Here is a 24,178-nt window from a genome sequence, read left to right on the forward strand (position 1 = left end):
ACCCTGAAGACTTACTCAGTCACCGCATGAACTAAACGCACTTTTTCGTTTGTCTTGTTTCACACTTTTCTTGTCCTCGCAATATTTTATAACAGTGTTGACAGTATATACAGGCAGAATATATAGTATATTTTTGATACACAAGTGTCAGATATCAATTATTGTTTTCCGTTAAAATAAATATACCATAATTAGATGCTCTTTTTAACATTCCGATCCGCATTCTTACAATATTTTAGAATTTTTAACCTGAAAATGTCGCTGGAAAATAGAAAACGAACAATTTGAAAAGCACTAGCATCTTGAATGTGAAAATTATGACGTGGGTGTATGCGCTTTGCCCTGCTTTAAAATATATAACACTCAATTGTATTATTCATTATTAAGGTAAATTATTAAAGTTCAAGTGTATGCATCATACCCTTAAGAAACGGTAAACCGATTCTTTGCAAGTTTTCTTCAAAGAGATACGCGATACGACTTGTTGGATTGAAGGGTTTCTTTTCTTCTTTCGTTTCTCCTCCTTTTTTTCTATTTGCTCCTTTGTTTCTCTTTGGTCGTCACTAGTTTTCGTTTTAGTGGCGAAGAGAAATAGTTGGAACGAATTTGATTTGCGGAGTTTAAACTCGGCTCTTCGCTGATATCCGATTCGTAGTTTGGTGATTGACAATTATTGGAGTGGTGAACAACGCGTTGTATTTCATGTATTTTATGGAAGACTGCTTTTTAAATTCAATATATACGAAATTCCCATAACCTCTCGTATCGAATAGATGGAATTTTATATATAGTTCAATTTTCTTACTTGTATAAATACGAAAGTTTTTATTTTGGTACTTTGTCTTCTCTGGATTATGAATTAGTCCTAAACTCTTTCCGACAACTTCCTCTCGCGAAATAAAAAATTCCTTGCTATAGAAAATCTTAGAAAATCAAATTCCTATATTATTCCTCTATCGTTATCATTTTAAATTTCGTTATGGAGTAAAAATTATTATTTTATTAAATTCCTTAAAAAATCGGAACGAACTTTCCGGGCAACTTATATTATATCTAATATATCGATAACGGTTTCGTATTATTCGATCGTGTAATGTAAAAATATAATTGTTACAACCGTTCGCGGAGAGACGCGATCGCGAGGAAAGCGCGTCAGCGAGAGGCGTAAATTCTCGCTACGATTTTGATAATCGTCGGCGCAAAATAGTCTTTCCCCTGTTTCGGTTAAGATAACAGAGTTAGGTAAATGAGGTTAACACTGAATTAACAGGTTAACAAAAAATGGTATATTCGACAATAAATATAAGAATACAATAAGCACGTCACAAGTTATTGAACGATTATACAGTTACTTTGATGTAATAAATCGACTCGGCTTTACAATATTTATTGATATAGTTGGTAGACTATGCGACTTGGATTTTGTTCGTTAGACTCTTTTAGCGCATTCCGTTCGGTTTCTCAATCGATACTGATTGACCTTCGATGGTCCCTTTGTGTTCTTTGGGAGGCGATCCCCACTATGCTCGGGTCACGCCACCGATCACGCCATCAGCACGCGTGTCACCTTATGTGTGTAGTTAAAATAACGGACCGAATCGAAGGTTCTGGAACTCGCTCTGTTTGCTGCTAGCCGATACATTGTATATTTGTCGGATGATTGAGACGATCCGTCTGCGACACTGTCGTGCCACGAGCGACGGTTAAGAATACGGCCTATGGAATGCCTCGTGTCGTAACATACTCCCCCCGTTGAGAGGGTACCGATCAATTGATAAGATGTGGTGCTGTGAGGTGGGTCTCTTCTAGAATTCCTTACTGTTAATGAATGCTTCGGAGTCATCTGACGTCGATCTGCTCGGTAGTGGTACCATCCGCTTGATGCTCCGATCCAGGGTGCTCGTTGCCGTTCGGACGGTAGCCGTCCGTATGATGCCGTCTGCGCCGGTTTGGACCTTGATGATTCTGCCCAATGACCATTGCATTGGGGGAATGTTGTCCTCTCTGAGAATGACGATGGTGCCTTCTCATATGCCGTGACTGCCCTTGCTCCATTTGTTCCGGATATTCAACTCGTTCAGGTACTCTCGATTCGCCAGAAATGTTGTTTGAGCTTTTAAAGATGTTGCCAGCTGGAGAGACGATTGGACGGAGTATCCCTGAAATCTCGTTCTCGAAAACTTGTTGGTGAGTCTCCGATGAGGAAGTGACCGGGAGTGAGGACAAGGAGATCATTTGGATCTATTGATATTGGAGTGAGCGGACGGGAGTTGAGGATAGACTCAATTTCAATGATGAGTGTATTTAAGTTTTCGAATGTTAAAAGCGCGTTACCTACGACACGTCTGAAATGTCGTTTGAAAGATTTCACTGCAGCCTCCCATAACCCGCCGAAGTGGGGTGAGTTGGGCGGAATGAAGCGCCATTCGATCCGCCGGTCGGCTAAAAAAGACTGAACCTTCACCTTATGATCGTCGGAGTGCAGGAGGTTTCGGAGCTCTCGTAATTCATTGTTGGCGCTAACGAAGTTGGTACCGTTGTCAGAGTATATTGTTAGACAGAATCCTCGACGAGCAATAAATAAAGCTTGTGAGGTCGATGACCAGCTCGATGTGAACTGCTTTAACTGCAAGACATACAAAGATTGCCACGTATACCTTAATTTCGCGTCGGTTGCGGTCCTTTCGTTCCTTGATGTAAAATGGTCCGCAATAGTCAATTCCGACGTTGGTAAACGGCCGAGATTCAGTTATCCGTGCGGCTGGGAGGTCACCCATTACGTAATCCACTGGAGGTGGATTGGCACGGCAGCAACGGACGCACTTCTTCACAGTGCTCCAAACTTGACTACGTTCGTCGATAGGCCAATAAGATCATCTTATGGCGTATAGAGTAGCTTGAGTTCCGGAGTGGAAGGTTAAGATGTGTTCATGCTCGATTACGTGTGCTGTAACGGAAGACTTAGGTAAAATAATCGGATGTTTTTGTGACGAATAATCGGATTGTTGAGTGACTGAGTCGGCCTCCGACTCGCAACATCCCCGTCCTTGTCCAGAAATTGATTGAGCCGTTGTAACTTCCCCCTCACTGCAGAATTTCGATCAGCTCGGAGAATACGGATCTCATCTGAAAAATAGCAAAGTTGTAATAATTTGACAAGCTTGTTGTGCGCAATAGTCAAATCATGTGCAGTTAGAGGTCTCTCTCGATCCTGTTTTTGTCTCCATCGAAGACAACGAGCGGTAACTCTGATTAGTTTAGGCCAAGAGGAGAATATCTCCAGCAGACTGTGGTCGGCGGGAGTCACGGACAGACAGGTTGCATTCTTTTGCTCCGGTATTTCGATTGGTAGTGGTATTGGGTTCCACGTCGGCCAATATTCTTCAGGCTGTTGTAGCCACTCCGGTCCATATTGCCAAATGGTTGGTCGTAGAAAGTCTTCGGGCGATTGTCCTCGGGATGTGAGATCCGCAGGGTTGTCATTCCTTTGAATTTCTGCCACACGATTAGCGACGAATGTTTTCAGCGTATGGTGTGATGTGTTGATCCAATGAAGGACAATGGTAGAGTCAGTCCAATAAACAGTCCGAGAAATATTGTTTGGTAGTGCTTGAAGGACTGTAGTAGTCAATGTTGTGAGAAGAAGTGCTCCACTCAGTTCCAGCCTTGGAATAGTTTGTGATTTGAGCGGAGCCACTTTTGACTTCGCAGTGAGGAGTCGTATCCAGACATGGCCCTCCGGAGTGATGGTGTGAAGGTAAACACATGCCCCATACGCCCTTTCGCTGGCGTCACAGAACCCGTGTAGCTCAATTTCGGTTGCAGACTTGATGACAGTTTTGCGTGGAAACCTTACGTGGTTTAGTAATGGTAACTGCGTATAGTATTCATTCCATTCTGTATGTAAATCAGCCGGCAGAGATTCGTCTCAATTGATTTTTAACGTCCAAAGTCGTTGGAGTAGCATCTTAGCTCGCACGATTACTGGTGCAAGTAATCCAAGAGGATCGTAGATCTTGGCGATTTCGGAGCTGATTATTCTTCTCGTGATTCGAGAGCTGGTAGGATTGATTTTAACGGAATATAGGATCGAATCGTCAGAGGAGTTCCAAACAACGCCCAGAGTTTTGAATGTTTGAGATTCGCCTAAAAGTAGTTTGTCGTTTATATCCTGTTCGGAATGTCCTTGTAGCAGCTCTCGGTCGTTTGATGCCCATTTTCGAATATTTAAACCGGCTAGTTTGAGTAGTTCTGTGAGTTCCGTTCTCAATGATTGTGCCTCGACCTTTGTATCAACCCCTGTGAGAACATCGTCGACGTAGAAATCTCGCTGTAAGACTATCGCCGCTTGTGGATATCGACGTCCCTCGTCGTCCGCAAATTGTTTGAGGCACCGAATGGCTAGATAAGGAGCCGCCGAAAGCCCGAACGTTACTGTGTTAAGTTGATAGGTGTCAATTTCTCCATTAGAGTTACGCCACAAAATTTGTTGGAATTTCCGATCCTCTTGACGCACAAGAAATTGCCTGTACATTTATTCAATATCGCCTGTAAGGACGTATTGATGAGAACGAAATTTCAGGAGAATAAAAAATAAGTCTTCTTGTAGTTTCGGTCCCGTGTGAAGTAAGTCGTTTAAGGAAACTCCGGTGGTGGTTGGTGCCGATCCGTCGAACACGACTCGGAGTTTCGTTGTTTGGCTGGACTCTTTGTTCACGCCGTGATGTGGCAGAAAATATCCGTCGGCCGTGGAGTGATCCGTGGTGATCTTCGACACGTGTCCTAATTCCAATTATTCTCGTATTACGGCGTGATAGTCAGCTTCGAATTATTTATCTCGTTGGAAACGACGGCAGAGAGATGTGAGTCGTTTCATCGCCATGGCTTTAGAGGATCCAAGCGAAGGCGTTGTTTCGATAAATGGAAGAGCGACAATGTATCGCCCTTCGTCGATTTCGAAAATGCTCCTCGCATTGTCGTTCCGCCTCAGAACTGTGTGAAGTGGGCGGCCCCTCGCCGATTTCCCAAAAACGGGCGAGGTCCGCCTGTAAAGCCGTCGTGGAAGCGTGAAATGTACGAGCTGAGCATTGTGGGGTTGGACTCCCCCCGATGACCCATCCGAATCGCGTTTTTTGCAGCCGCAAGTCGGGCCCGTTTGAGTGACTGATATTGAGTTGACTTACGCAAAGTGATGCTAGTGTTGGGCCGGCGCTCAGTAAGATTTCGATCCGAACAGGTCCATGGAATGCTGGATCGGCAAGTTGGAGATTCCTCGGTATTTGTATCAGTGAGCGATCTATGGTTTGATCTGGGACCCAAGTCGATATAGTTGGAATGACCAGGAACGTCAGTGTGCGTTCGTATGTGCCGTCAATTGAGGTGATCGTGGCCGTCGATATAGCGTTTCGAGGTCGTCGATAACGCGTCGAGAGTTCCGATTGGGACCGAAAATTTCCGTTGGTTGAGTTTTAATGAACTAGCGAGTTTTTCGGTTATGAAATTCATGCTAGAGCCGGTGTCTAGCAGAGCTCTACAAGGGAATGGTTGATTTTTATTGTTAAGTATGTTGACCTGTTCTGTGACCAAGAGATCGTGATGGAATTTGGAATGAAGCGAGGTCAGTGAATCGGTTCTCTGTGATTCGGTCATTCCTTCCCGTGTCGTTGAGAACTGGACGGTAGGTTTAATTCGACTACTTTTGTTCGAGAACACCGAGGCTCGCGTTTTGGAGAAGTTCGCGGAGACCCTCGGGGAGAAGTTCGTGTAGACGATAGGGGCGACGACAGGGGAGACGTGGATGCGCGTCTCGAACGGTGGGACGACGGAGGTGTCGATGAACTAGGTGATGATCGTCCGTTAGAAGATCGATCGCTCGAAGAATGACCGCTCGACGATTGGCCACTAGATGATCGTGATTTGTCGTGACCTTGGTGTTGATGCAAATATGTATGATGTCGCTGTCTGCATATGCGACATGAACCGGCTGAGTATTGAGCATGAGTGTGTTCTGTACCTAGGAAATTTGTACAGAGTGAAGCCTTTTTGACGATTTCGAGGAGATTTTTGGCAGACTTCACCTTGAACACATCGCAATGCCATATTTCGTGTGGTCCTTGACAAGTTGGACACGCCAACGTCTTGTGTGTAGTGGCGAAAGTGTGAATTCGCGGCGCGTGTTGTCGCTGTCGGTTATGTTGGTCGGGCGCCTTTTTTATCTCGGTTGGTGTTGAACTTGTCCTATCGCCGTTCGTAGGTGTTTTAAGAAAATCTACCAAGTGTGTATATGACGGCATTTTTTTGTCCAGTAATGTGCGTTGCCATTTGCGAATGACGGCTTCGATGTGAACAATTTGATGAGGACAACGTTTGACGTGATTGGTTCACCTAATTTATCTAAAGCTTTGAGATTTATTTCGACCGTCTCAAGGAAATCGTCTATAGCTTCGGGTGTCTCCTTAGTTATTTTCGGATAATCGAAAATCAAGTCCCAGTGGCGCATGCGGACTTGACGGTGACAGTCAAATTTGTCTTTTAGAACGTCGATAGCGATTGGATAATTTACCTTTGTAATGTCTAACGATTTTATGCCTTTCCGGTCAAGGATGAACTGAGATACTGAAATTTTTGTACGGGTGTCAACCGTTCATTTCGTTCCCCTGTGTCGGTTAAGATAACAGAAGTGCGACTAATTCGCGGCGTCGATTGTCAAAATCGTAGCGAGAATTTACGCCTCACGCTGATGCGCTTTCCTCGCGATCGCGTCTCTCCGCAAACGGTTGTAACAATTATATTTTTACATTACACGATCGAATAATACGAAACCGTTATCGATATATTAGATATAATATAAGTTGCCCGGAAGGTTTGTTCCGATTTTTTAAGGAATTTAATAAAATAATAATTTTTACTCGATAACGAAATTTAAATTGATAACGATAGAGGATTAATATAGGAATTTGATTTTCTACGATTTTCTATAGCAAGGAATATTTTATTTCGCGAGAGGAAGTTGTCGGAAAGAGTTTCGGACTAATTCATAATCCAGAGAAGACAAAGTACCAAAATAAAAACTTTCGTATTTATACAAGTAAGAAAATTGAACTATATATAAAATTCCATCTATTCGATACGAGGGGTTATGGGAATTTCGTATATATCGAATTTATAAAGCAGTCTTCCGTAAAATACATGAAATACAAAGCGTTGTTCACCACTCCAATAATTGTCAATCACCAAACTACGAATCGGATATCAGCGAATAGCCGAGTTTAAACTCCGCAAATCAAATTCGTTCCAACTATTTCTCTTCGCCACTAAAACGAAAACTAGTGACGACCAAAGAGAAACAAAGGAGCAAATAGAAAGAAAGGAGGAGAAATGAAAGAAGAAAAGAAACCCTTCAATCCAACAAGTCGTATCGCGTATCTCTTTGAAGAAAACTTGCAAAGGATCGATTTACCGTCTTAGGTACGATTGAATTTTGAGCAGGGATGTTCCTTCGTATGGCAGGGTTTGACGCGAATTACGCGTAAACGATACAGCACTGCAATATGTGACGGATAATGCTGTTCTCTACGCAAGCACATTGGATAAATAAATGATAATTTTTCTTAGGGATATGATGCATATTCTTGAACATTAATAATTTACATTAATAATTAATAATACAATTGAATGTGATATATTTTAAAGCAGGGCAAAGCACATACACCCACGTCATAATTTTCACATTGAAGCGTGCTAGTGCTTTTCAAATTGTTCGTTTTCGATTTTCTAGCGACATTCTCAGGTCAAAAATTGTAAAATATTGTAAGAATGCGGATCGGAATGTTAAAAAGAGCATCTAATTATGGTATATTTATTTTAACGGAAAACAATAATTGATATCTGACACTTGTGTATCAAAAATATACTATATATTCTGCCTGTATTTACTGTTAACATTGTTATAAAATATTGCGAGGACAAGAAAAGTGTGAAACAAGACAAACGAAAAAGTGCGTTTAGTTCAAGCGGTGACCGAGTAAGTCTTCAGGATCGGCGCTGCAGGTATATAAAGTAGGTCCGATTCCCGGCGGAGCCAGAGCATCATCCGTGCTAGACACGTCAACTAGGCAGCTCAGTATAGTCGAACATTAACATTCGAAATTTTTTCAAAGATTTGTAAAACATGGAGATTTCACAACGCACAAACGATCGGTTCCGAGAAGGAGTTCCTGTCCGGGTGGTTCGAGTCGAATCACTTACCACCATGTGGGTTCGTTTGGCTGGATGTCCGAAGATAACCAAAACACTCAATTTGGAGATGATGGAACATACCATGGTGTACTTGCCGAAGGCGAAAAGTTTAAGAGCAGGGATGCTAGTCGCCGTGCTAGTAGATTTTAAGGAAGCTAGCGCTTGGGAAAGAGCCATCCTTTTACAACGGACCATGACTGGCTACATCGTGTTTCTAATCGATTGGGGGTTAGAAAGCGAGCAATGTCTCAGTTCAATACGGCTGCTGCCACGGAATTTGGCAAAAATGGCACCGTGGGCTAGAAAAATCGTCCTGCCAGGTGTACGATAACAACCGATCCAAGCGAAGAGACATCGAGTGACCCGATTCACCATGTTGCGACGGACAGGGAGCCTAGTCAACATCGATCCTTCTCCGGGAGAAGCAATAACTGCAAGGTTGCTGCTGGACCGAGAGCCGGGAGAATCCGCAAGAGATATGGCAGCATACTGGCTGGAGTTGGGATACCTCGATCCCCAATAATCGGTACTCTTGTCACTCTTTTTTTCCTATGTATAATAATCAACGTATGTATAGTTTTGTATGTATGGTTTTGTATATATGTTTTTGTTCGCATGATTGTATGTACAGTTTTATGTGGATATTTGTATATTTCTGTATATATTAGTACTGAATTGTATATTCTTAGTCAGGACTGTTAGTGAATAAAAACTACTGAAAGCTTAGAAACTTGTTAACTCTCTCTTATCCTTCCTTCGAATTCACACAAGATATATGTTACGTCGCCTAAAACATCGGCGCTGCAGCTCTCGCGACCGTGCAGCCGACGGCCTGCGTAACGTCATTTCATACCTCAATAAACCTAAGGACCCACCATAACTTGTCTGTTTCTTTGTATTGTGTCAATATGGGTCTTCAGGCGATCCGTTGTCTTGAAAGATTTCTTAAGGCTAAAAATATTTTCGACGCACATCTGGTTTTTAGAAAGGTCCTTGGGTTTATTAGGCGCAATTAAAAACATGGAGAAAGCGGGTACGCAACCATTAGGAAAAACCGAATAGCTATCTATTAAAACAGGCTGGGTTTTCCCATGTACAAGGTCATTCATGAACCACGTCGGTAGGAGGCTTCCGACTCATTCCTTCACGTATCAGCATGGGTCACAACCAATCGACATCGCGGATCGTTGCCCTCACTTTTCCTGACGAACAGCGTGAATAACGAATCCGCGTTCTTCATGCAAAGGGCACACCCACACCGAGCTTTCTTCCGTGCTAGCCTAAGGGCGACAGGTAGTAAGAAAAACAACTCTCCCGTCCACTAACATACGAAATTCGACTGTACGAACCTTGCTCTACTATTCATATCTATCTCATCTTCGTGCGACAAGTTGTTATCGACGATTTATATCTACTCAACAGTGTAGTTTAAGTGTTGGAAATATATATTTTATAATTCTGTGAATCACAGTGTTATATAAACTTAATCACCCCTATTATCCTAACGGAAATCAGGGGATCGATCAACTCGTGGTGTCGACTAGTATAATCGTAACGGGAATTTACGACTCCCGTTGACGTCTCTCCTCGCGATTGCGTCTCCCCGCGATTGGTCGAAATTACATGGTCCTTCGAGCCGGATTTCGCGCCATTAAAAAGTGCACTGACGAGTGACTATACAGTGTCACGTGAAATCCACATTCCAACGACTTAGGCAACTAACCAAAGGAGCTGCCCTCGGAAAGGAACTCCTTCCTCGCTCAGCACATACGCGAGCCGACACCGCACTGTAACGAGTAGCTACCGATTCCTAGATCAACGTCCATTTGATTAAGGTAAACTCGTTCCTACCATTGAACTCAAATATGGCTCAAGCTGAACCGATCAGCACGTTGCGGCGTAGACGAAGTGCCTTAGTCAGCCGATTTGCAACCACGAAGCGTCAACTCGAGGAATATGAAGCGTCTGGACGGGTAGACAAATACTACCTAATAGCTTGCCGTAATTCGTTCGACGAAAATTGGCGAAAAATCAGCGCGGTGCAAGAGGAATTAGAAGCGTTAGATGAGGGGGAAATCGCTCGTGCAGATTCTTTATTGCGTGAGCATCATAAGATTGAAGTACAGATCCTGGACCTCTTCGACCGACTACCATCAACAACCCCTTCGCCAACAAAGACCCGCGATCCATGCGTGAAACCTGAGACGACACCAATCACTTTGCCAGAGGTCCGTTTGCCTCAATTCGACGGTGCCCTCGAGAACTGGACTTATTTCTACGACACGTTCTCATCCACAGTGGATCGGAATGAAAACTTAACAAACGTCCAAAAGTTCCAACATCTACGTTCATCTATAACTGGACGGGCCGCACGGAGCATACAATCCTTAGAACTCACAGAGGCCAACTATCCCATCGCGCTCAACACACTGAAGGAGAAATTTAATTGTGCCCTCCGGATCTGTATGCGTCATTGGGAATTACTGCGCAGTTATCCCGAAATAAAAAGGGAAACTCCAGAAGCCATTGAGGACTTGCTGGAAACCGTCAGCGTAAGTTTGAAAGCGCTCGAAAAGTTAGGACAGCCTGTAACATCAGATGTAGTGATTATTGAGTTGCTTGCGTCGAAATTACCTTCGTCCAGCATGCGTAAATTGCAACGCACGTTGCCAAACCAAGACGTGCCTTCCTATCAACATCTGATGGACTTTCTGAAAACACGGGCAAACGGTAATCAGCTCCTTTCTAAATCAAAGGAAACTAAAAGGTCAACCCACAAACAACATCGTCATCGACAAAACATACCGCGTGGCCGAACCTTTGCCACAACCAGCAAGACATTAGTGTGCCCGACCTGCAGCGGACCCCACGTACTCAGACATTGTAAGGTCTTCAAAGCCAAATCGGCTGTAGAACGCTTTCAAATCGTAAAAGGGGCAGCGTTATGTATAAACTGCCTAGGCAGCGGACATTCGCTGACACAGTGTACAGCGAGTTCGTGTCATATCTGCGGGCAACGATACAACACCTACCTACACCGAGAGCAAACGCAGATCATTTCACGTTCGTCGAGTAGTCAGTTATCTAGCGGTCGATCGTCCAGCAATCGGTCGTCCAGCAATCGGTCGTCAAGCAGTCGGTCGTCTAGCGGTCGGTCATCGAGCGGTCGGTAGTCGAGCAATCGTTCATCGAGCGGTCGGTCGCCGGGCAGTCGTTCATCGCACAAACGATCTTCTAAGCGACAATCCCCACCTGGATCATCGAAGTCGCGTTCGTATCACAAGTCGAGACGGACATGTAGTGTGGTTCCTGGTGTCGGGTGCTTTCCTGAGATATAGAATCATATACAGCGCCCGGGCATCCCCAGAGCCATCGGAGTTGGGATACGCCCAACCAGCGCATATGGTACCGAGTACCTATGTTACCTCGATTAGTTAGGCCTGCAGGGGCTTTCACTCGTCTCAGGTGAAACGGGGCTTTTTCCGAGCCCTACCGTCTTCTCGGGAATGTATCCGGAGCAGGTGGGACGCTGCTCACCCGCCGAAGGCCTTTCGGGGGAACCATGTCCCCCTTAAATCGGCCCTCTTGCCAGCATTTGGCCACAACCACTGCCACCACGAGTCCATACCCATAATTGGCCGAGCCGAGGGCTCGCTACACCCTCAGGGCTAACGCTCGGCCGCCCGTGGTACCATTCTTAGTCAATGGTGGGACTGTTCTTTGTGGATGTACCGCCACGTCTCTGCTGCACGGCTATCCTGCTAACCGTCCTCGACAGACCCAGATGAGACTCACGTAAGCGGGAGTTGAGGAAATGTACCTCGGCGGCTCTCCCGACGGTCTCGCCCTTCGCTTCAGGATCGTGGGTGCGCTACTACCCAAGGCTCCGTGGGGAAGACTTAGTCTTACACCACGGCAACCTTCCTTGCGGTGTACATAGAGGACTCACGTAAGCGGGACGCTTGTCCCGACGGTCCTCCCTGGCTGCGGGAACGTGGGTTTGCCAGCCCCCATAGACTCGCAAAAGCGAATCCTCCCTGCGGGAAGTCGAGACGGACAACCGAATCTTCCCGGAAGCATACATATTCGGCTCCTAAAGACTCGAAAGTTCCTGAGTCAAGCTCCCCACGGACCAAGGGCACCGCCATACACACCTTGTCCAAGTCCCAACCAGAGCAAAACTGACTAGCTAAACAGACTACAGAAAGGTGGACCGTATTGGAAAATACATCTCCAAACGGCATACTACATCATGATCTACTGGTCACAGCACAGATCGATGTGCTAGACAAAAGGGCCTCACCAATCCGAGCCAGAGCTTTGCTAGATACCGGATCTAGTATGAATTTCATGACTGAGAAATTCGCAAAATCCCTCGGTATGAAACGAAGGAGATGTTCGGTTCCAATCGGCACCCTCGATGACTTGACTACAATTGCCAAGAGCCAGATCACGGCCACCATTGTTTCTGTGGATGGCAAATATGAACGTATAGTAACGTTCTTAATAATCCCAACAATATCGGCAGTCGTTCCAGATCAACCAATCGATAGGTCTGTCATCCAGCTACCCAAAAATCTAAGATTAACCGACCCAGCATTTCATCGACCAGGCCCGATCGACATATTATTAAGTTCGGGACCAACCTTAGCATCCTTTTGCGTCGGGCAGATCAAAATATCCCAAATCCACCGATACGGAGTTGTGTTTGCAAAAGACTCGATTCGGTTGGGTTATCGGGGGGAGCCCGCCAGCTCACGCGGGTATCCACTCCTTTCACGTCACCACCACCGACATACAAGCGGATCTCGCACGTTTTTGGGAAATCGATGAGGGACCACCTACCACGCATTTCTCAGAGGCGGAATTACAATGTGAGGAGCATTTCCGCAACCATGTCCAACGCAACAAGGAAGGGCGATACGTCGTCGCCCTGCCATTCAACGAGAAGCTTCCCACGCTGGGGACGTCAAGGTCCGTTGCCATGAGTAGACTCGCCTCGCTCCATCGCCGATTCCAACGCGACAAGCAATTCGAAGCCGCGTATAGTGCGGCGATCCAAGAGTATCTAGACTTGGGTCACATGACGAAGATCACGCCTGACCTTACCACAACCAACGGTTATTATTTGCCTCATCACGGCGTGATAAAGGAATCGAGTGATACTACGAAACTCCGAGTTGTTTTCGACGAATCAGCAATCAGCACTATCGGAGTCTCCCTCAACGACATTCTACATACAGGACCTAAATTACAGGAAGATCTAATTGAAATTCTATTGAGATTCCGGTCCCATCAATATGTTCTAACGGGTGACATTGAGAAGATGTATCGACAAATCCTCGTACGCCCAGAAGATCGTAAATATCAACTGATTCTATGGCGTAATTCCAACGGGGAGGTCGATACCTATCAACTTAACACCATGACGTTCGGACTATCAGCTGCCCCATACTTGGCCCTCCGATGCCTCAAACAATTAGCAGATGACGAAGGACATCGAATCCTGCGAGCAGCAGCGGTTGTGCAGCGCGATTTCTATGTCGACGACGCCCTCACCGGAGCCGACACAAAGGAAGAATTACTATCGGTAATACACGAACTCACAGACCTTCTCAGATCGGCCGGCTTACACATCCGGGAATGGGCATCCAATGACAAGGACATATTGCGAGGACTATCAGAAAGAGATACCAATAGAAGACTACAATTGGGCGAGTCACAGACGTTGAAAACTTTAGGCATCTATTGGGATTCTCAGGAAAACGCAATCCTTTACTCAGTTGAACCCACAGCGACCATCACTCGTGTCACTAAACGATCAATGAGTTCCGTGACAGCCCGAATTTATGATCCACTTGGTTTGCTCGCGCCAGTGATTGTCAAAGCAAAAATATTGCTTCAACGCGTCTGGGCATTAAAACTTGATTGGGATGAATCCCTACCAGCAGAGTTGCATACTGAATGGGATCGATATCATATCCAACTACCCTTGCTTAATGATATTCGATTCCCTCGTAAAACCATAATCAAGGCAGCTAATCATATACAGTCACACGGCTTCTGCGACGCCATTGAAAAGGCATACGGAGCATGTGTCTATCTACGCAGTACCAATCCGGAGGGACACACACAAACTCAGATACTCACTGCTCGATCTAAGGTCGCGCCACTGAAATCGTTGACAATCCCACGACTCGAGTTAAGCGGAGCATTACTCCTCGCCTCACTTATGTCCTTGATAAAGAAGTCCCTTACTATAAATGTTTCTCGCATTGTGTATTGGACGGATTCTACTATAGTGCTTCAGTGGATCAAGTCCTCGCCACACACATTGAAAACCTTTGTGGCGAACCGCGTAGCCGAGATCCAGACGAAAACAAACATCGACGATTGGCGTCATGTGCCCACCAACGACAATCCAGCAGATATCATCTCCCGCGGGCAGACTCCCAAGGAATTTCTGCGCCCGACCATCTGGAAAAACGGACCCGAATGGCTCAAATAACAAGAGGAAAACTGGCCGATCTCGATCCCCACGCCGCTGGGAGAACTCCCAGAACGAAAGAAGACGATATGCCTAACAACGAGTACCATCGATAATACACTCCTCCATAGATATTCGTCCTGGACAAGACTAATAAGTGTCGTCACTTGGTGTCTTCGATGGAGATATAAACAGAACCGATCCTCCCATCTAACAACAGACGAATTAACCACCGCACACAATAAATTGATAAAGGTAATCCAATCCCGACACTTCGCGGCGGAAATTCGGACACTGCAGAAAGATCGAGGCAAGGACGTTGGAGGAAAACTACAGCCACTAAATCCATTCCTCGACGAAGAGGGGATACTACGCGTCGGAGGACGACTAACCAACTCCGCTATCCCATTCAGGCAAAAGCATCCAATTATTTTGCCGAAATCGACAATAACCGAAATCATTATAAACCAAGAACATCGAAACAACCACCACACAGGGACACAAGCTACACTATACGCCGTGAGACTACGCTATTGGCCGATCGACGGCCGCAGCCAAGTGTGGCGCACTATCAAAAGGTGCGTCCGTTGCTGCAGAGCTAATCCTCCACCAGTAGAGTACTTGATGGGGGATTTACCAGAGGCGCGTATTACCGAATCGCGCCCGTTTACGAACGTCGAAATCGACTACAGCGGTCCGCTCTATATCAAAGAGAGAAGGAATCGCAACCGCAGTAAAGTCAAGGTATACGCTGCCATATTCGTCTGTCTGGCAACAAAAGCTGTCCACATCGAGTTAGTCAGCGATCTAACTACCGACGCATTCCTGGCCGCTCTACGCCGATTCATCTCCCGACGAGGATACTGCGCAACCATCCTAACCGACAATGGCACCAATTTCGTCGGAGCTAATCGGGAATTGCAAGAACTCCGAATCCTACTGCAGTCCGACGACCTCAAGGAAAAGGTGCAAAATTTTCTCGCCGACCGACAGATACAATGGCGTTTCAACCCCCCAAACTCACCACATTTTGGTGGTTTATGGGAAGCCGCCGTGAAATCGTTCAAACGTCATCTCATCCGCGTCGTCGGCACGGAGCTCTTGACCTTTGAGCACCTTAACACCCTTGTGATTGAGATTGAAGCAATTCTCAATTCACGCCCACTGACTCCCATCTCATCCGATCCGAAAGATCCCCCTGTCCTCACTCCCGGTCACTTTCTAATCGGTGATACATTAACGAGTTTACGGGAGCGTGATTTCAGGACAGTTCCATCAGGCCGGTTATCAAGTTGGCAGCGCATCCACCAGATCAAGCAGTACTTCTGGAGCAGATGGAATCGAGAGTACCTCAACGAGCTGACCCGCCGCAACAAATGGGACAAGGGAAAACATGACATCCGTGAAGGCACCGTAGTAATCCTCAGGGAGGATAACGTCCCATCTATGCAGTGGCCTTTGGGCCGCGTAATCAAGGTCCATCCAGGAGTCGACGGAATCATACGGACCGCTACCGTGCAGACGGCAACGAGTATCCTGGACCGTGGTGTCAAAAGATTGGTCCCCTTACCCATTCAACCAGAAACAGATGAATCCGAACACCCACCCGGAGCGAAGGAAATGGACAAACGACGCACCTGACTCCACAGCCAGAATTTGATCGGTGCCCTCTCAACGGGGGGAGGATGTTACGTCGCCTAAAACATCGGCGCTGCAGCTCTCGCGACCGTGCAGCCGACGGCCTGCGTAACGTCATTTCGACCCTCAATAAACCTAAGGACCCACCATAACTTGTCTGTTTCTTTGTATTGTGTCAACATGGGTCTTCAGGCGATCCGTTGTCTTGAAAGATTTCTTAAGGCTAAAAATATTTTCCACGCACATCTGGTTTTTAGAGAGGTCCTTGAGTTTATTAGGCGCAATTAAAAACACGGAGAAAGCGGGTACGCACCCATTAGGAAAAACCGAATAGCTATCTATTAAAACAGGCTGGGTTTTCCCATGTACAAGGTCATTCATGAACCACGTCGGTAGGAGGCTTCCGACTCATTCCTTCACGTATCAGCATGGGTCACAACCAATCGACATCGCGGATCGTTGCCCTCACTTTTCCTGACGAACAGCGTGAATAACGAATCCGCGTTCTTCATGCAAAGGGCACACCCACACCGAGCTTTCTTCCGTGCTAGCCTAAGGGCGACAGGTAGTAAGAAAAACAACTCTCCCGTCCACTAACATACGAAATTCGACTGTACGAACCTTGCTCTACTATTCATATCTATCTCATCTTCGTGCGACAAGTTGTTATCGACGATTTATATCTACTCAACAGTGTAGTTTAAGTGTTGGAAATATATATTTTATAATTCTGTGAATCACAGTGTTATATAAACTTAATCACCCCTATTATCCTAACGGAAATCAGGGGATCGATCAACTCGTGGTGTCGACTAGTATAATCGTAACGGGAATTTACGACTCCCGTTGACGTCTCTCCTCGCGATTGCGTCTCCCCGCGATTGGTCGAAATTACATGGTCCTTCGAGCCGGATTTCGCGCCATTAAAAAGTGCACTGACGAGTGACTATACAGTGTCACGTGAAATCCACATTCCAACGACTTAGGCAACTAACCAAAGGAGCTGCCCTCGGAAAGGAACTCCTTCCTCGCTCAGCACATACGCGAGCCGACACCGCACTGTAACGAGTAGCTACCGATTCCTAGATCAACGTCCATTTGATTAAGGTAAACTCGTTCCTACCATTGAACTCAAATATGGCTCAAGCTGAACCGATCAGCACGTTGCGGCGTAGACGAAGTGCCTTAGTCAGCCGATTTGCAACCACGAAGCGTCAACTCGAGGAATATGAAGCGTCTGGACGGGTAGACAAATACTACCTAATAGCTTGCCGTAATTCGTTCGACGAAAATTGGCGAAAAATCAGCGCGGTGCAAGAGGAATTAGAAGCGTTAGATGAGGGGGAAATCGCTCGTGCAGATTCTTTATTGCGTGAGCATCATAAGATTGAAGTACAGATCCTGGACCTCTTCGACCGACTACCATCAACAACCCCTTCGCCAACAAAGACCCGCGATCCATGCGTGAAACCTGAGACGACACCAATCACTTTGCCAGAGGTCCGTTTGCCTCAATTCGACGGTGCCCTCGAGAACTGGACTTATTTCTACGACACGTTCTCATCCACAGTGGATCGGAATGAAAACTTAACAAACGTCCAAAAGTTCCAACATCTACGTTCATCTATAACTGGACGGGCCGCACGGAGCATACAATCCTTAGAACTCACAGAGGCCAACTATCCCATCGCGCTCAACACACTGAAGGAGAAATTTAATTGTGCCCTCCGAATCTGTATGCGTCATTGGGAATTACTGCGCAGTTATCCCGAAATAAAAAGGGAAACTCCAGAAGCCATTGAGGACTTGCTGGAAACCGTCAGCGTAAGTTTGAAAGCGCTCGAAAAGTTAGGACAGCCTGTAACATCAGATGTAGTGATTATTGAGTTGCTTGCGTCGAAATTACCTTCGTCCAGCATGCGTAAATTGCAACGCACGTTGCCAAACCAAGACGTGCCTTCCTATCAACATCTGATGGACTTTCTGAAAACACGGGCAAACGGTAATCAGCTCCTTTCTAAATCAAAGGAAACTAAAAGGTCAACCCACAAACAACATCGTCATCGACAAAACATACCGCGTGGCCGAACCTTTGCCACAACCAGCAAGACATTAGTGTGCCCGACCTGCAGCGGACCCCACGTACTCAGACATTGTAAGGTCTTCAAAGCCAAATCGGCTGTAGAACGCTTTCAAATCGTAAAAGGGGCAGCGTTATGTATAAACTGCCTAGGCAGCGGACATTCGCTGACACAGTGTACAGCGAGATCGTGTCATATCTGCGGGCAACGATACAACACCTACCTACACCGAGAGCAAACGCAGATCATTTCACGTTCGTCGAGTAGTCAGTCATCTAGCGGTCGATCGTCCAGCAATCGGTCGTCCAGCAATCGGTCGTCAAGCAGTCGGTCGTCTAGCGGTCGGTCATCGAGCGGTCGGTAGTCGAGCAATCGTTCATCGAGCGGTCGGTCGCCGGGCAGTCGTTCATCGCACAAACGATCTTCTAAGCGACAATCCCCACCTGGATCATCGAAGTCGCGTTCGTATCACAAGTCGAGACGGACATGTAGTGTGGTTCCTGGTGTCGGGTGCTTTCCTGAGATATAGAATCATATACAGCGCCCGGGCATCCCCAGAGCCATCGGAGTTGGGATACGCCCAACCAGCGCATATGGTACCGAGTACCTATGTTACCTCGATTAGTTAGGCCTGCAGGGGCTTTCACTCGTCTCAGGTGAAACGGGGCTTTTTCCGAGCCCTACCGTCTTCTCGGGACGGTATCCGGAGCAGGTGGGACGCTGCTCACCCGCCGAAAGCCTTTCGGGGGAACCATGTCCCCCTTAAATCGGCCCTCTTGCCAGCATTTGGCCACAACCACTGCCACCACGAGTCCATACCCATAATTGGCCGAGCCGAGGGCTCGCTACACCCTCAGGGCTAACGCTCGGCCGCCCGTGGTACCATTCTTAGTCAATGGTGGGACTGTTCTTTGTGGATGTACCGCCACGTCTCTGCTGCACGGCTATCCTGCTAACCGTCCTCGACAGACCCAGATGAGACTCACGTAAGCGGGAGTTGAGGAAATGTACCTCGGCGGCTCTCCCGACGGTCTCGCCCTTCGCTTCAGGATCGTGGGTGCGCTACTACCCAAGGCTCCGTGGGGAAGACTTAGTCTTACACCACGGCAACCTTCCTTGCGGTGTACATAGAGGACTCACGTAAGCGGGACGCTTGTCCCGACGGTCCTCCCTGGCTGCGGGAACGTGGGTTTGCCAGCCCCCATAGACTCGCAAAAGCGAATCCTCCCTGCGGGAAGTCGAGACGGACAACCGAATCTTCCCGGAAGCATACATATTCGGCTCCTAAAGACTCGAAAGTTCCTGAGTCAAGCTCCCCACGGACCAAGGGCACCGCCATACACACCTTGTCCAAGTCCCAACCAGAGCAAAACTGACTAGCTAAACAGACTACAGAAAGGTGGACCGTATTGGAAAATACATCTCCAAACGGCATACTACATCATGATCTACTGGTCACAGCACAGATCGATGTGCTAGACAAAAGGGCCTCACCAATCCGAGCCAGAGCTTTGCTAGATACCGGATCTAGTATGAATTTCATGACTGAGAAATTCGCAAAATCCCTCGGTATGAAACGAAGGAGATGTTCGGTTCCAATCGGCACCCTCGATGACTTGACTACAATTGCCAAGAGCCAGATCACGGCCACCATTGTTTCTGTGGATGGCAAATATGAACGTATAGTAACGTTCTTAATAATCCCAACAATATCGGCAGTCGTTCCAGATCAACCAATCGATAGGTCTGTCATCCAGCTACCCAAAAATCTAAGATTAACCGACCCAGCATTTCATCGACCAGGCCCGATCGACATATTATTAAGTTCGGGACCAACCTTAGCATCCTTTTGCGTCGGGCAGATCAAAATATCCCAAATCCACCGATACGGAGTTGTGTTTGCAAAAGACTCGATTCGGTTGGGTTATCGGGGGGAGCCCGCCAGCTCACGCGGGTATCCACTCCTTTCACGTCACCACCACCGACATACAAGCGGATCTCGCACGTTTTTGGGAAATCGATGAGGGACCACCTACCACGCATTTCTCAGAGGCGGAATTACAATGTGAGGAGCATTTCCGCAACCATGTCCAACGCAACAAGGAAGGGCGATACGTCGTCGCCCTGCCATTCAACGAGAAGCTTCCCACGCTGGGGACGTCAAGGTCCGTTGCCATGAGTAGACTCGCCTCGCTCCATCGCCGATTCCAACGCGACAAGCAATTCGAAGCCGCGTATAGTGCGGCGATCCAAGAGTATCTAGACTTGGGTCACATGACGAAGATCACGCCTGACCTTACCACAACCAACGGTTATTATTTGCCTCATCACGGCGTGATAAAGGAATCGAGTGATACTACGAAACTCCGAGTTGTTTTCGACGAATCAGCAATCAGCACTATCGGAGTCTCCCTCAACGACATTCTACATACAGGACCTAAATTACAGGAAGATCTAATTGAAATTCTATTGAGATTCCGGTCCCATCAATATGTTCTAACGGGTGACATTGAGAAGATGTATCGACAAATCCTCGTACGCCCAGAAGATCGTAAATATCAACTGATTCTATGGCGTAATTCCAACGGGGAGGTCGATACCTATCAACTTAACACCATGACGTTCGGACTATCAGCTGCCCCATACTTGGCCCTCCGATGCCTCAAACAATTAGCAGATGACGAAGGACATCGAATCCTGCGAGCAGCAGCGGTTGTGCAGCGCGATTTCTATGTCGACGACGCCCTCACCGGAGCCGACACAAAGGAAGAATTACTATCGGTAATACACGAACTCACAGACCTTCTCAGATCGGCCGGCTTACACATCCGGGAATGGGCATCCAATGACAAGGACATATTGCGAGGACTATCAGAAAGAGATACCAATAGAAGACTACAATTGGGCGAGTCACAGACGTTGAAAACTTTAGGCATCTATTGGGATTCTCAGGAAAACGCAATCCTTTACTCAGTTGAACCCACAGCGACCATCACTCGTGTCACTAAACGATCAATGAGTTCCGTGACAGCCCGAATTTATGATCCACTTGGTTTGCTCGCGCCAGTGATTGTCAAAGCAAAAATATTGCTTCAACGCGTCTGGGCATTAAAACTTGATTGGGATGAATCCCTACCAGCAGAGTTGCATACTGAATGGGATCGATATCATATCCAACTACCCTTGCTTAATGATATTCGATTCCCTCGTAAAACCATAATCAAGGCAGCTAATCATATACAGTCACACGGCTTCTGCGACGCCATTGAAAAGGCATACGGAGCATGTGTCTATCTACGCAGTACCAATCCGGAGGGACACACACAAACTCAGATACTCACTGCTCGATCTAAGGTCGCGCCACTGAAATCGTTGACAATCCCACGACTCGAGTTAAGCGGAGCATTACTCCTCGCCTCACTTATGTCCTTGATAAAGAAGTCCCTTACTATAAATGTTTCTCGCATTGTGTATTGGACGGATTCTACTATAGTGCTTCAGTGGATCAAGTCCTCGCAACACACATTGAAAACCTTTGTGGCGAACCGCGTAGCCGAGATCCAGACGAAAACAAACATCGACGATTGGCGTCATGTGCCCACCAACGACAATCCAGCAGATATCATCTCCCGCGGGCAGACTCCCAAGGAATTTCTGCGCCCGACCATCTGGAAAAACGGACCCGAATGGCTCAAATAACAAGAGGAAAACTGGCCGATCTCGATCCCCACGCCGCTGGGAGAACTCCCAGAACGAAAGAAGACGATATGCCTAACAACGAGTACCATCGATAATACACTCCTCCATAGATATTCGTCCTGGACAAGACTAATAAGAGTCGTCACTTGGTGTCTTCGATGGAGATATAAACAGAACCGATCCTCCCATCTAACAACAGACGAATTAACCACCGCACACAATAAATTGATAAAGGTAATCCAATCCCGACACTTCGCGGCGGAAATTCGGACACTGCAGAAAGATCGAGGCAAGGACGTTGGAGGAAAACTACAGCCACTAAATCCATTCCTCGACGAAGAGGGGATACTACGCGTCGGAGGACGACTAACCAACTCCGCTATCCCATTCAGGCAAAAGCATCCAATTATTTTGCCGAAATCGACAATAACCGAAATCATTATAAACCAAGAACATCGAAACAACCACCACACAGGGACACAAGCTACACTATACGCCGTGAGACTACGCTATTGGCCGATCGACGGCCGCAGCCAAGTGTGGCGCACTATCAAAAGGTGCGTCCGTTGCTGCAGAGCTAATCCTCCACCAGTAGAGTACTTGATGGGGGATTTACCAGAGGCGCGTATTACCGAATCGCGCCCGTTTACGAACGTCGAAATCGACTACAGCGGTCCGCTCTATATCAAAGAGAGAAGGAATCGCAACCGCAGTAAAGTCAAGGTATACGCTGCCATATTCGTCTGTCTGGCAACAAAAGCTGTCCACATCGAGTTAGTCAGCGATCTAACTACCGACGCATTCCTGGCCGCTCTACGCCGATTCATCTCCCGACGAGGATACTGCGCAACCATCCTAACCGACAATGGCACCAATTTCGTCGGAGCTAATCGGGAATTGCAAGAACTCCGAATCCTACTGCAGTCCGACGACCTCAAGGAAAAGGTGCAAAATTTTCTCGCCGACCGACAGATACAATGGCGTTTCAACCCCCCAAACTCACCACATTTTGGTGGTTTATGGGAAGCCGCCGTGAAATCGTTCAAACGTCATCTCATCCGCGTCGTCGGCACGGAGCTCTTGACCTTTGAGCACCTTAACACCCTTGTGATTGAGATTGAAGCAATTCTCAATTCACGCCCACTGACTCCCATCTCATCCGATCCGAAAGATCCCCCTGTCCTCACTCCCGGTCACTTTCTAATCGGTGATACATTAACGAGTTTACGGGAGCGTGATTTCAGGACAGTTCCATCAGGCCGGTTATCAAGTTGGCAGCGCATCCACCAGATCAAGCAGTACTTCTGGAGCAGATGGAATCGAGAGTACCTCAACGAGCTGACCCGCCGCAACAAATGGGACAAGGGAAAACATGACATCCGTGAAGGCACCGTAGTAATCCTCAGGGAGGATAACGTCCCATCTATGCAGTGGCCTTTGGGCCGCGTAATCAAGGTCCATCCAGGAGTCGACGGAATCATACGGACCGCTACCGTGCAGACGGCAACGAGTATCCTGGACCGTGGTGTCAAAAGATTGGTCCCCTTACCCATTCAACCAGAAACAGATGAATCCGAACACCCACCCGGAGCGAAGGAAATGGACAAACGACGCACCTGACTCCACAGCCAGAATTTGATCGGTGCCCTCTCAACGGGGGGAGGATGTTACGTCGCCTAAAACATCGGCGCTGCAGCTCTCGCGACCGTGCAGCCGACGGCCTGCGTAACGTCATTTCGACCCTCCATAAACCTAAGGACCCACCATAACTTGTCTGTTTCTTTGTATTGTGTCAACATGGGTCTTCAGGCGATCCGTTGTCTTGAAAGATTTCTTAAGGCTAAAAATATTTTCCACGCACATCTGGTTTTTAGAGAGGTCCTTGAGTTTATTAGGCGCAATTAAAAACACGGAGAAAGCGGGTAGGCACCCATTAGGAAAAGCCAAATAGCTATCTATTAAAACAGGCTGGGTTTTCCCATGTACAAGGTCATTCATGAACCACGTCGGTAGGAGGCTTCCGACTCATTCCTTC

The 24,178-nt window shown here is 47.0% G+C and overlaps 4 protein-coding genes across 4 annotated transcripts; all 4 read left to right on the plus strand.

Annotated features, from left to right (window-relative positions):
• Window positions 1–10,103: 10,103 nt before the first annotated feature.
• Window positions 10,104–14,746, plus strand: LOC138189210 (uncharacterized). Its single transcript, XM_069131342.1, has 3 exons — window positions 10,104–11,121; window positions 12,509–12,791; window positions 12,910–14,746. Exons 1-3 carry the CDS (start codon window positions 10,104–10,106, stop codon window positions 14,744–14,746), a joined length of 3,138 nt encoding a protein of 1,045 aa, XP_068987443.1.
• A 603-nt stretch (window positions 14,747–15,349) lies between these two features.
• On the plus strand, window positions 15,350–16,366 carry LOC138189211 (uncharacterized). Its single transcript, XM_069131343.1, has one exon. It carries the CDS (start codon window positions 15,350–15,352, stop codon window positions 16,364–16,366), a length of 1,017 nt encoding a protein of 338 aa, XP_068987444.1.
• A 1,134-nt stretch (window positions 16,367–17,500) lies between these two features.
• Window positions 17,501–22,143, plus strand: LOC138189212 (uncharacterized). Its single transcript, XM_069131344.1, has 3 exons — window positions 17,501–18,518; window positions 19,906–20,188; window positions 20,307–22,143. Exons 1-3 carry the CDS (start codon window positions 17,501–17,503, stop codon window positions 22,141–22,143), a joined length of 3,138 nt encoding a protein of 1,045 aa, XP_068987445.1.
• Window positions 22,144–22,746: 603 nt separating this feature from the next.
• On the plus strand, window positions 22,747–23,763 carry LOC138189213 (uncharacterized). Its single transcript, XM_069131345.1, has one exon. It carries the CDS (start codon window positions 22,747–22,749, stop codon window positions 23,761–23,763), a length of 1,017 nt encoding a protein of 338 aa, XP_068987446.1.
• Window positions 23,764–24,178: the final 415 nt, after the last annotated feature.

Source organism: Bombus flavifrons, unplaced genomic scaffold (assembly GCF_040668555.2).
Source record: "Bombus flavifrons isolate JBK064 unplaced genomic scaffold, iyBomFlav1_principal scaffold0019, whole genome shotgun sequence".
Taxonomy (NCBI): Eukaryota; Metazoa; Arthropoda; class Insecta; order Hymenoptera; family Apidae; genus Bombus; species Bombus flavifrons.

Bases quoted from the DNA above. Each gene is read 5' to 3' on its own strand.
- LOC138189210 (XM_069131342.1), top strand. From the start codon at position 10,104: ATGGCTCAAGCTGAACCGATCAGCACGTTGCGGCGTAGACGAAGTGCC. The intron at 11,122-12,508 runs GTAAGGTCTTCA...TACTGGTCACAG, and splicing joins ACCCCACGTACTCAGACATT to CACAGATCGATGTGCTAGAC. The intron at 12,792-12,909 runs GTCTGTCATCCA...TGCGTCGGGCAG, and splicing joins CCAGATCAACCAATCGATAG to ATCAAAATATCCCAAATCCA.
- LOC138189211 (XM_069131343.1), top strand. From the start codon at position 15,350: ATGGGGGATTTACCAGAGGCGCGTATTACCGAATCGCGCCCGTTTACG.
- LOC138189212 (XM_069131344.1), top strand. From the start codon at position 17,501: ATGGCTCAAGCTGAACCGATCAGCACGTTGCGGCGTAGACGAAGTGCC. The intron at 18,519-19,905 runs GTAAGGTCTTCA...TACTGGTCACAG, and splicing joins ACCCCACGTACTCAGACATT to CACAGATCGATGTGCTAGAC. The intron at 20,189-20,306 runs GTCTGTCATCCA...TGCGTCGGGCAG, and splicing joins CCAGATCAACCAATCGATAG to ATCAAAATATCCCAAATCCA.
- LOC138189213 (XM_069131345.1), top strand. From the start codon at position 22,747: ATGGGGGATTTACCAGAGGCGCGTATTACCGAATCGCGCCCGTTTACG.